Genomic DNA, 12,767 nt, shown 5'->3' with positions numbered 1-12,767 from the left:
GGCCCTATGTCCTTTTCAGCTTCCTCCTCCCAGTCTGCTCCTTCTTCTCCCTCTGAGCACTTAGCATCATTCCACCACCAATCCCCTGGCTCTGAGCCTTCTTCTCCCAAGGGTTCCCTTAGGGTTTCCCCAGCTGGTGCCTCACCACTCCTCTGCACCCAGCCAGTCCATGACTACAGACATCAATCCACTGTGATGACATGTGATTGCAGATGCAGCAGACTTTCCCATTCCTACATCTCAAGGTGGGAATGATGGTGTTGTTTTGGCTGCACAACACTCACTATTTGCTCAGACTTTAGGGGATGTCCATAAGACATTGTACCTGAGTATCTGTTGTCTTTTGTCTTTGTTTTTCTCCAGCATGCCTTCAGTTGCCTGCCTTGCCTGTACTCAAGCGAAAGCACCGCCCAGGCAGATTATGGCTCCCTTCCTGTACGGTGGCTGTGCAGGGCGTCTTGCTTCCAAGTAGGTGCCTTTGTCTTGGCTCTTATTGGCTGTGTTATGTGCATCTGCTCCACAGCCGGCATCCAATGGAGAATGTGGCATGTTGACAACATCATGGGCGGGAGCAGACCTGGCTTTGCAGGAATTGGGCTCTGGGTTGCCTGTTCTCCTCATAGAATTTCTATTAAGAAGATAAATGTTTTGTGCACAGCATTAGCTGATGATGAGCCCCTTCCCTCTGAAATAGTTATTGCTAAGGACTGCGGTGACCATGTTTTGTATGGCCTTTCCATTCATTATATAACGTTTCCAAGCGTGGAAAACATGGAGATTTACCTTTTTTTCCATTGGAGTCATTCTGGACTTAGCTGCAGGAACATTTGTGCTCATTTTTGTTTCCTGGAATATGTATTCCATCCTAGCGAAGGAAGGAATGAAGCTCCCTGACGTTTTGGGATTGCCTCTCGTTCCAAAAGAGCAATGTGTTGGAGCTGCTATTTATGTGGGGTTCCTTGCTGCAGGTTCACAGCTCTTAAGTGGAATGCTTGTTCTTGGTGAAAAATATTTCTGGAGATTCAGGGAGTCACTTTCAAGGAAGAAATTGTTACTGATCCTGAAATTGTGGAAAGTGAGAGCCCAGCTCTGAGGCTAAAGTGTAGGGAGGATGCCTCTACTATGAAACGTAAGTGTGAAGATCAACCCACTACTTTGGGGAGATATAGAAGGCATATGAAAATAGAATCTATGCCAAACTCATCAGGGATGTGGCTAGGAATGGCTCCAATCCTGGAACTGACTTTTTTAAATGCTGGCATGTGGCACTGTATAGATTTATTATCAAATTTGTTGGTTTTATCCATGGGTCGGCAAACTAAGGACCGTGGGCCGGATCAGGCCCAATTGCCTTCTAATTCTGGCCTGCAGACGGTCCGGGAATCGCCGTGTGGATTGTCAGCACGTGGACTGGCAGCGCACGCATTCTTTCCCTCTCCCTCCCTCTTCCTCACACGGTGCCGCCGCCTCCTCCTCCCTCCCTCCTTCTGGCTTCTCCCCACCCTGCCTAGAGGAGGAAGGGGGCTGGGCTTTGTTGGTGACAGCCCCTTTCCAGAGCCCTTTCACGCACCGCTCGTCGTCCCTCCGCCGCCGCCACCAGCCCCTGCCATTTGCAAGACACAGGAGCCGCAGTTGGCTGAGCACCCCTCTCAAGCTGCCACCATTTAAAGCAACCCCTCTCCGGAGCCCTTTCGCGTGCCGCTCATTGTCCCTCGTTCATCCCCCCACAAAAACAAAAAAAATAGTCTGCCCCCCCAAGTTCTGAGGGACAGTGGACCAGCCCACTGCTGAAAAAGTTTGAGGACCCTGGTTTTATCTTAACTTGTGCATATTCTGTTTGAATTTTTGTTTTACACCGAATGCTGTTACATCCCACCCTGGGATGATTGCAACATAGGATAAACTATAAATAGGGGAAATAAATGAAAAGTACCAAATTATTATATCTAGATATTGATTTCATGTTATATCATTTTTAGCAGTAGAAAGAATGCTATCTCATTGCACACTTCTGCGGGACTGCTTATTTTGCTGCAAGCTATATGTCTATTGTGCTTGACATTTCAAATTTTCTGCATTTCAGGAACTCTTTGTGCATTGTCTTGTGTATGCCATGGAACAAGTGCAAATCGCAAAAGGTTCTAGGGCATGCTTGTGTGTGTGTGTGTGTGCAGTCAATTTCACAGAGAATACTGGCGAAGCCTTTGAGGGCCTCTGGTGCTACTCCCAGCCTTGAAGAGCATGTTCAATAATAAGGGACACTCCATTTCAGAGGTCCAGAGTGACCTCAGCCTCTTCTACCTTTTGAGGCCCCCTAGGCACAATTAAAAAAATGAAAATGATGCCACACAAAAACAAAATAGGGCACACACAAAAGGAGTGATATATAATTTTATATGACGAAATATCAGTGAACACACACACAAAAAAACCCCAAGTCTTTTACCAAATCACATCTCTCGTTTGCTCAAATTTGCAACTCTCGGGTCTTCTTTTGAGAAAGCATCATCTAGTACAGGCATAGGCAAACCAGCCCTCCAGATGTTTGGGACTACAATTCCCATCATCCCTAGCTAACAGGACCAGTGGTCAGGGATTATGAGAACTGTAGTCCCAAATATCTGGAGGACTGGAGTTTGTCTATGCCTGATCTAGTATTTTGAAGGTCTCCTATCTACTACTTATAAGATCTTGCACCAGTCTGAATCTGAAAGTTAAGCGGAGAAAATGTTAACTTAGTGTATGTAGCTGAAATAATGGGATTGCAACTACAATGTGTGATTAGTACAATTAAGCTAAGATTCTTTGCCAACCATCTCTTATGGATGGGTTTTTTTGTAATATTGTTTTTTTAATGTGTATATTATATGAAATTTTATATGAAAGTGTGGTTTATCTTAATTGGTTGATTTAAAATGGGAAAGCTAATTTCTAGAAAATGCTCTATTTGGGGAACTTTATGCCTATTCGGGTACAGTGCCTTTATTTAAATAGGATACATGTTGGAAATGAACTGCTCTGGAGCAGATTTCCAACCATGTTGGTGGGAATGTGTTCAAATGAAACCACATTGGATTCAGATGAATAGCATAATAGAATAGCAAAATCTTGGGCGATGGAATATATCTGTTGTATCATCTGTTTTTCTGCTTGGGTATGTAAAAATACAGCTCCAACTAATGTTTACATTCAGCTAGGAAATGTACTAATTAGTGTCGCTGTCACATTTAGCCTTGCCAAACTAGGAGGAGTATAGCATCACCTTCAGGGGAAACAGAGTGAGTTAAAGCACGTCTGAGCAAAACGTTTTACATAAAGAGAGGAAAGAGGGATTTGTCCCTGCAGTCTTTTTTTCTGGTAAAGTTTTGAGCCATATTTTCCTCGGGGAAAGCAAACAATCTCTCTTCTTGAATGCAGTGGGACATATGAAGCAATATTTTTCACGAACAGCGTTGTGCCGTGTTAGAAAGCTTCATCCTAAAGAAACGCTTTTGTCTCCTCCAGAGGGTTGTTTAGACTGTAAACATCTTCATGCCATTAGTGACAGTGATGGAAAATGAAGATGCCCGTGTCAAAATGTGCTGGGACCGTCTTAGTCACTTCTTACACATTTCCTAACTTAATATTGCCTTATATTAATAACATATCCTATCTCTGGTCGTCGCAAATACTTTTCAAATAGTCTGTAAATTTACTCCAGTCCTCAGTGAACTTCTGGTCCCGCCGGTTTCGGATCCTTCCTGTTAATTTGTCAAGTTCCGCATAGTCCATTAATTTCATTCTCCATTCTTCCATCGTTGGTATTCTCCTTGTTTCCATTTTTGGGCCAATAATATTCTTGCTGCTGTTACTGCATATAAAAAAAAGCTTACATTCCTTTTTATTTATATCACTTCCCACAATGCCTAAGAGAAATGCTTCTGGTTTCTTTATAAATGTATATTTCAACATTTTTTTTAAAATTCATTATATACCATCTCCCAGAAGCATTTCACCTTTTTACACTCCCACAACATGTGATAATTTTTTTGCTAACTTCACTGGTGTAATGTACCATCTATACATCATTTTCATCACATTCTCTGAGTTGTATCCAATTCTTGGGTGTGGAAGATTCAGTGGGAAAGTAGTGCATCCTCCAACAGAGACAGCCAAAGAAGTTGAAAAAGAGTGTTCCAGGAAACACTGCGCAATCTTTCCCTAGAAGCCTCTTCATGTCCATATGGCCTTCTCTGCAATTCATGTTTGAAGAAAGATTATGGGCAAGGTCTTATAGATAGCCTTGCTTCCACCTTCTATTCCCACCCCTACTAGTCCCTTGAGCTCATTCCACAGAATTCCACTGAAATGTTTTTTGCAATGCTCTTTATTTTTTCTCTGGAAACCCTTGTATGGCAGATTTGCTGGTTTTCTGCTTATTGGTCCACAATTATCCAGTTACCATGCATGCAGCATGGATTGACGAGACATGAGTGAAAATCCAGATACGGAGATGTCTTCTCCGACTTTCTAAATAAGAGGAAGGGCTGGAGATGGGGGAAAGATACATAGACCAGCAGTGTAAAGTGTGGGAATGTTGTAGATAGTAGGAGAGGATATATTGATTAAATATTATCCTTCCTCACTCACGCTAGTGAGCTAGTAGCAGAGCACATTCCCTTGCATGTTGCTGGAAGCTAGTTGCTGGATTCCTTAGAACCATTTGAGTTACACAATCCAGCCTGGCTTTTCCAGATTGGATTGTTCCTGGAAAATCCCCTTTAGTTCCCTCTTAGAAACAATAATGACGCAGCAGTCTTCTTTTAAAAGTAATGATAAGGTTTACTTACACTCAGCTCACAGTATGATCCTGAAGGCAGGCTTCATCTTGTAGTTACAGTTACAGAGAAAAGTGTGGGCTCATCCTCTTGTGAGGGATAAGCCTGTGTACTGCTGGCTGAGAGACAGCACACAGCAAAAGGCATCAACAGAGGCAAGAGAGAGATGGCTGCGTGACTAGCCCCTTTATAGGGTCTGCCAGGGTCACACCCATCTACCTGGTCACACACAGTGGGAGGGTGCTCCAGACCAGGTGTGACAGGAAGTCCTCCTGGCTGAGGCAACATTCCCCTGTGTGTCCACTCTGGGCACACATTTGATGTTACATCGCACATAGAGAAGGCTTCAATTTCAACTCTTGACATGTCTTGTCTAAAAGAATATTAGGGAACAGGGTTCAGTGGTGACTGGGGCCTATTGAAACTGGTGGGGCGGAAAGCAGAGAATCCAACAGAGCCAATGACAGGCAGAGCCAGCTAATGCTAATTTTGAACTTACTTTCCAGCCCCCCAACTAAGACTAGGGAGGAGGAAGCTGAGAGCCAGAGCTATCCCTGACTGGATGTAAGAACACTGCTATACCAATGGGCAGGTTGTGCCAGTCAAATACAGTCTGGGCTTTTTCTTCAGCCAAAACTCACCAGAACTCAGTTTCAGCACCCCTCAGGTGGGTGCCATTGCCATTATAAGAGAACAAGGGAAGCGTTCATGGTGAGTTCCAGCACCTCTTTTTCTAGGAAAATAGCACTAAATACAGTAACTTATGTGGGGGTTACATTCCAGGGATTGTGCCTAAAGCCAACATTGCAGATAGTCAAAGCCCGTTGGGTTCCACGGTGGGTGGGATTGCCAAAGTCATTCCCCCTCCCCCCAAAAAACCCTCCTTTATGACCCTTTAAAATGTTATTTTATTTATTTGCCACATGCATGAAGCTGAATGCGCACAACTTAAATGTGCGTAAGTTGCAGGCTTACTGTATATAAAACTGGCTGGGTATATACAGTGGTACCTCGGGTTACATACACTTCAGGTTACAGATGCTTCAGGTTACAGACTCTGCTAACCCAGAAATAGTACCTTGGGTTAAGAACTTTGCTTCAGAATGAGAACAGAAATCGTGCTCCGGCGGCATGGCGGCAGCAGGAGGCCCCATTAGCTAAAGTGGTGCTTCAGGTTAAGAACAGTTTCAGGTTAAGTACGGACCTCCGGAACGAATTAAGTACTTAACCCGAGGTACCACAGTAATATATTGGGGGAGTGGTGAGTGGGGCATGATGTTTTTAAAGTAGCTGCAGCCATATAATGCATTTATCCCTGACCTCAACTTTCAAAACATATAAGGAGTCATGAAATCATATATATGATTAATTTTAAAATACAAAATTATAAAACATACCACACAATTTATCACAAATACATTCTTATTGGACTTCCATCAGCTCCTCTGATAGTTCTCCGTCTTAGTCACTTCTTACGCATTTCCTAACTTAATATTGCCTTATATTAATAACATATCCTATCTCTGGTCGTCGCAAATACTTTTCAAATAGTCTGTAAATTTACTCCAGTCCTCAGTGAACTTCTGGTCCCGCCGGTTTCGGATCCTTCCTGTTAATTTGTCAAGTTCCGCATAGTCCATTAATTTCATTCTCCATTCTTCCATCGTTGGTAATTCTCCTTGTTTCCATTTTTGGGCCAATAATATTCTTGCTGCTGTTACTGCATATTAAAAAAAGCTTACATTCCTTTTGATTTATATCACTTCCCACAATGCCTAAGAGAAATGCTTCTGGTTTCTTTATAAATGTATATTTCAACATATTTTTTTTTAATTCATTATATACCATCTCCCAGAAGCATTTCACCTTTTTACACTCCCACCACATGTGATAATTTTTTTGCTAACTTCACTGGTGTAATGTACCATCTATACATCATTTTCATCACATTCTCTGAGTTGTATCCAATTCTTGGGTGTGGAAGATTCAGTGGGAAAGTAGTGTATCCTCCAACAGAGACAGCCAAAGAAGTTGAAAAAGAGTGTTCCAGGAAACACTGCGCAATCTTTCCCTAGAAGCCTCTTCATGTCCATATGGCCTTCTCTGCAATCTTCATGTTTGAAGAAAGATTATGGGCAAGGTCTTATAGATAGCCTTGCTTCCACCTTCTATTCCCACCCCTACTAGTCCCTTGAGCTCATTCCACAGAATTCCACTGAAATGTTTTTTGCAATGCTCTTTATTTTTTCTCTGGAAACTCTAGTATGGCAGATTTGCTGGTTTTCTGCTTATTGGTCCACAATTATCCAGTTACCATGCATGCAGCATGGATTGACAAGACATGAGTGAAAATACAGATACTGAGATGTCTTCTCCGACTTTCTAAATAAGAGGAAGGGCTGGAGATGGGGGAAAGATACATAGACCAGCAGTGTAAAGTGTGGGAATGTTGTAGATAGTAGGAGAGGATATATTGATTAAATATTATCCTTCCTCACTCACGCTAGTGAGCTAGTAGCAGAGCACATTCCCTTGCATGTTGCTGGAAGCTAGTTGCTGGATTCCTTAGAACCATTTGAGTTACACAATCCAGCCTGGCTTTTCCAGATTGGATTGTTCCTGGAAAATCCCCTTTAGTTCCCTCTTAGAAACAATAATGACGCAGCGGTCTTCTTTTAAAAGTAATGATAAGGTTTACTTACACTCAGCTCACAGTATGATCCTGAAGGCAGGCTTCATCTTGTAGTTACAGTTACAGAGAAAAGTGTGGGCTCATCCTCTTGTGAGGGATAAGCCTGTGTGCTGCTGGCTGAGAGACAGCACACAGCAAAAGGCATCAACAGAGGCAAGAGAGAGATGGCTGCGTGACTAGCCCCTTTATAGGGTCTGCCAGGGTCACACCCATCTACCTGGTCACACACAGGGGGAGGGTGCTCCAGACCAGGTGTGACAGGAAGTCCTCCTGGCTGAGGCAACATTCCCCTGTGTGTCCACTCTGGGCACACATTTGATGTTACATCGCACATAGAGAAGGCTTCAATTTCAACTCTTGACATGTCTTGTCTAAAAGAATATTAGGTGTCAGGGTTTCAGGGACAGAGAGCGAGGGGGAGGGGTCCCAGGGTGACGAGGAAGAGGACGACGATGACCCGAGGTTGTCAGTGAGTCCGTCAAGTGAATCCGAGGATTCCCAAAAGGGAGCCCCCCTGGTCAAGCCAAGGGGCAGTAGAGAGGGAAGCAGTCAGAAGCAGGGGAACGAAGAGGGAATCCCCAGTGGGGGTTGGAGATCGGGACCGGCCTCTCCGTCGGAACGGAGTGAAGGGGGTGGAGTTACCAGTGTGTCAGAAGGAGCAGAACAGGGAGCAGAGAGGGGAAGGAGTTCGGAGCAGAACGTCCTGCCGGAAGGGGAGGAGTGTAGTACCGAGAGTAGCGTAACGGTCGAAAGGAAGGTCAGAGGCAACGTACACGCGCCAAGTTCAAATGTGGAGGCGCGCGGAAATGAGGAGAGCCCTGAGGAGGAGCCTGGTCCCAAAGCACGAAGGAGGGGGGAGCAGGCGTCAGAAGACTCAGCCTCGGGGGAGTCCCAAAGGGAGGGAGCACAGGGGGGCAGGAAGACCCTGCGGAAAAGGAAGGAGAGGAAAAGGTGGAGCAGTACAAGCCTCTTAAGCTGGTGCAGGGGCGGGACTGACTCAGAGGGGACTTCAAACATCTAAGGGTAACAGATGCTGAGCCACGGAGCTTGGATGTAACGACAACAATGTTCTTCAATAAAACCTTTTGTATATAACTTGGACTGGATTTTGGTCTCTTGTGAGCTGGGACCTCGGGTGGCTCTGACAGTAAGTCCCCTCACAAAGAACGCAAAATTTTTTTTTGCAAAGCTCACAAACGGTGACAGCCATGAGTGCGGAGGATCAGCTGACAGCACTGCGAACTACAGTTTCCGAACTCACCGCTGCAGTCCTTGCGTCTCAGAAGAAGCATGACGAAATGGAGAAGCGCTGCCAGGACCTGCAAACAAGGTGGGAGCGTGCAAACAGGGAAGGGTTCCCAGGGTCCAGATCAGAGGGCATTGGACTTGGAAGGCGGGGGGGCAGCCTAGTCACCCACTTCGATGGGAACCTGAAGCACTACCCCAGTTTCAGAGCAGACGTTTTGTATGCATTACACTTGCTTCGTCATGACTTTAAAGATGAGGAGGAGAAAGTGGGGTTTATTGTTTCTCACTTGCATGGGCCGGCCAGAGACTGGTTGCGCAATTTGTGGCGTGAAGATGGCCCTGCCCGCCGCGATTCTGATGAATTCATTAAAGCGATGGATGCCTGCTTCCAGTCAACCGTAGATTTGGATCTTGCACGCAGGGAGATATTTGGACTGAGGCAAGGCAAAGCCACTGTGCGTCAGTACCATTCCAGATTTTTTGCTTTACTGACTGCATTACGCTGGGAAAAAGACTGCACACCTGTGAGGGATTTGTTCTGGGAGGGTCTCAGCGGTCCCATAAAGGACGAACTTGCCAGGGGAGACAGACCTCAGACCCTGGAGCAGGTGGTGCAGAGGGCGCTGGCGATTGGGATACGTCACGAGGGACGTCCTTGGCACAATGAGGAAGAACGTCAGGTGCGTCCACCAGCGAGGACGTCTTCTTTCATCCCCAGGGAGTTCAGTCAGTCACATCCCTCGCCGCTGGGGAGGCAGGGGGAGGAGCCGATGGAACTTGGTGGTGCTAAGGCTCAAGCAACAGCCAGAGCCCCAGTTTCCGGTGCAGTAAAGGCGAAGCCTCCTAGAGGGACCAGGAAGTGTTACATCTGCGACAGTGCACTGCACATGGCGAAAGAGTGCCCCCAGAGGCTCCAGAAACACACTGCAGCTTTAGCGACGGTAGCTGCAGAAGTGATCCAGGAAGAGGAACCTCAGGGAAACGACAATGCCTGGCTGCAAGCAGAATTGCTGGGGCTCAGCCAGGCGAATCTGTAGAACAGTCCCCAGCATCTTTGCAACCCACAGACCCTTTACCACCCAAGCCAGCGGTGCAGCTCACTGCAACACTTCAGTTGCCAAATGGGACCACCCTAGAAGTGCCCCTCACGATCGATTCGGGGAGCAATGCCGATTTCGTGGGGATGCAATTCGTCAAACAGCATCGCATAGCGCTTCTGCCCGCCACAACGCCTCTGAACGTAGTCACAGTGGATGGCAGGAAATTGCTAGGAGGGCAAGTTGTGCAACAGACACCTCCCATGGTAATGCGGATAGGAGATCACCGAGAAGTCATTAGCTTCAATGTCACCCAACTGTCTGACACGCCTATAGTATTAGGCATGAGTTGGCTGGAGAAACACAGTCCTGCTGTAGCGTGGTACCAACGCCAGATCACCTTTTGCTCATCGTACTGTGCTCAAAATTGCATCCAGTCCTGCCAGGAGGAGGGGGCTGAGCACCAGCTGCGACTTGGCATGGTGCAGGCAGTACCTAGCAAGTACGAAGGGTTCCTGGAGGTTTTCTGCGAGAAGGAAGCTGACCAGTTGCCGCCCCACAGACCTTATGATTGTGCCATCGACCTGGTGCCGGGGGCGCAGTTGCCGACTGCAAAACTGTATTCCATGTCTGAGGACGAGATGCAAGAGCTCAGGGAGTTCATAGAGCACAATTTGAAGCGTGGATTCATCCGGGAATCGAAAGCAGTGGGGGGCAGTCCTGTGTTCTTTGTAAAGAAGAAAAACACGTCCCAAAAAAGACTCATTGTGGATTACAGGTTCATAAACAGTATGACCAAGCCCAAGGCCTTCCCCATGCCCAAGATAGATGATCTCCTAGCAACCGTGAGGAAGGGGAAGATCTTCACCAAATTGGATCTGCGTGGAGCGTATAACCTCATACGCATCCGGGAGGGCGATGAGTGGAAAACGGCCATGTTCACGCCTCTGGGCACGTATGAATACAGAGTTATGCCGTTTGGTCTCCAAAATGGATCTCACGTATTCCAAGCCTTTATGCATCACGTGCTAGCGGGACTCCTCTACAAGAAATGTGTGTGTTTCCTCGACGACATCCTGATCTTTTCGGAGACGGAAGAGGCCCACGAGAGGGACGTAAAGGAAGTCCTGCAAAGACTACGAGAGAACAGGCTCTACGCCAAGTTAGAGAAGTGCCAGTTTGATGTGACGGAGGTGGATTTCCTGGGCTACAAGCTGTCCGACAAGGGGCTGGCCATGGACAGCGTCAAGGTCCGCGCGGTGTTGGACTGGAAGAGCCCACGCAATCGGAAGGAAGTCCAGAGATTCGTCGGCTTCGCCAACTTCTACCGCAAATTCATCAGAGGTTTTGCAAAGGAGACAGCAGCGATCACGGACACTCTGAGTTCCAAGAAGAAGAGGTTCGTGTGGACGGAACAGGCAGAGCGCTCTTTTCGGAAGCTTAAAAGCCTTTTCGCCTCCGAGGAGCAACTGCTGCACGTGAATCCAGGCAGGCCCATGCGAGTGGAGACCGACGCGTCAGACAGGGCGGTTGGAGCTGTACTCCTGCAAGAAGATCCACATGGAAACTGGAGACCCGGTGCCTTTTACTCCCGAAAGCTCAGCAAGGCGGAGCAAAACTACACCATATGGGACAGGGAGCTGTTAGCCATTCACGCAGCTTTCAAAGCGTGGCGACATTTCCTCATAGGAGCCAAGCACACAGTACAGGTCCGCACGGATCACAAAAACCTAGAGTATTGGCGCACGGCGAAGCTCCAAAGCCAGAGACACATGCGCTGGGCGGAATTCTTCGCGGATTTCGACTTTCAGATAGAGTACATCCCAGGAGATTCCAACGTTATAGCCGATGCGCTATCCAGGAAACCGCAATATCTCGACGAAGCGGCGCCAGTAGCAGCCAAGCACATTTTCGCACCGCAGGCGTGGTCGTGCGCTGCCATCGCAGTAGATCTGGACGCGGTGCGACGCGCGTTGCAAGTGGATCAGTTCGCACAGTCCAAAATGGAGGAGTTGCGCAGAGGTGTGCAGAGTGGAGAAGAGTTCCAACTGCGCGACGGACTGCTAACTCGCAAAGGTGCCCTCTACGTGCCAAGCGACGAGCTTCGCGCAAAGGTTCTGCAGCAGTTGCACGACGCCCCCAGTGCTGGCCACTTCGGTAAGGAGAAGACAATAGAACTGGTGGCAAGGGACTTTTGGTGGCCCCGGATGCGCGGAGAGGTAGCGGATTACGTCGCCAGGTGTGACACTTGTCAGAGGTTCAAGCCAGTACACCAGAAGCCAGCGGGGCTGTTGGAACCGCTGGAAACGCCACAGCAACCGTGGGAGAGGGTAGCCCTGGACTTCGTTACTGACCTGCCCAGCTCCAGAGGGAAGACAGCGGTACTGGTGATTGTGGACCTGTTCACCAAGATGGTGCACTTCATTCCGTGCGCAAAGGTGGCGACGGCGGAGCAGACTGCCAAACTCTTCATTGATCACGTGTTCAAGGTGCATGGGCTGCCGCAGTCCATCCTGTCCGACAGGGGGCGCCAGTTTGTTTCCAATTTTTGGCAGAAACTTTTAGGTATCCTGAACGTCAAGATCAACCTTACGTCGGCGAGACACCCACAGACCAACGGCCAAGCTGAGAGGGTCAACGCGATCATGCAGCAGTACCTGAGATGTTACGCCAATCAGCGACCCGCAGCTTGGGTGGACTACCTGCCGATGGCAGAGTTTGCCTATAACAACACGAAGCACGTGTCCACGGGGGTGACGCCGTTCTTCGCGAACAACGGTCGGCATCCCAGAACCTTCCCGGGGTTCGGGGCACCGAGAGAGGGGGTGCCGCAAGAAGCCGACCAGTTTGCAGCGGAGCTGCAGGAGGTGCACGAAGAGTTGCGGAGACATTTGGAGCTGGCCAAGCAAGCATATAAGGTGCAGGCAGACAAAAACAGGAGAGCGGGGGAGGAGATCCAGGTGGGGGACTGGG

At 47.7% G+C, this 12,767-nt stretch overlaps 1 protein-coding gene across 1 annotated transcript in view; it reads left to right on the top strand.

Moving 5' to 3' along the window:
• Positions 1 to 349: 349 nt before the first annotated feature.
• ATP10A (ATPase phospholipid transporting 10A (putative)) overlaps positions 350 to 12,767 on the top strand; it is a 148,357-nt gene continuing 135,939 nt past the window's right edge. Inside the window, exon 1 of the mRNA XM_083734165.1 lies at positions 350 to 468. Coding sequence (XP_083590291.1) covers positions 365 to 468 — 104 coding nt within the window. The 5' untranslated portion in view covers positions 350 to 364. The remainder of the gene's footprint in view (positions 469 to 12,767) is intronic.

This window comes from Podarcis gaigeae (genome assembly GCF_964106915.1).
Source record: "Podarcis gaigeae genome assembly, chromosome: 4".
NCBI classification, from domain to species: Eukaryota; Metazoa; Chordata; class Lepidosauria; order Squamata; family Lacertidae; genus Podarcis; species Podarcis gaigeae.
The sequence above is the reverse complement of the archived record's forward strand: the minus strand, read 5'-3'. Positions and strand labels throughout refer to the sequence as shown.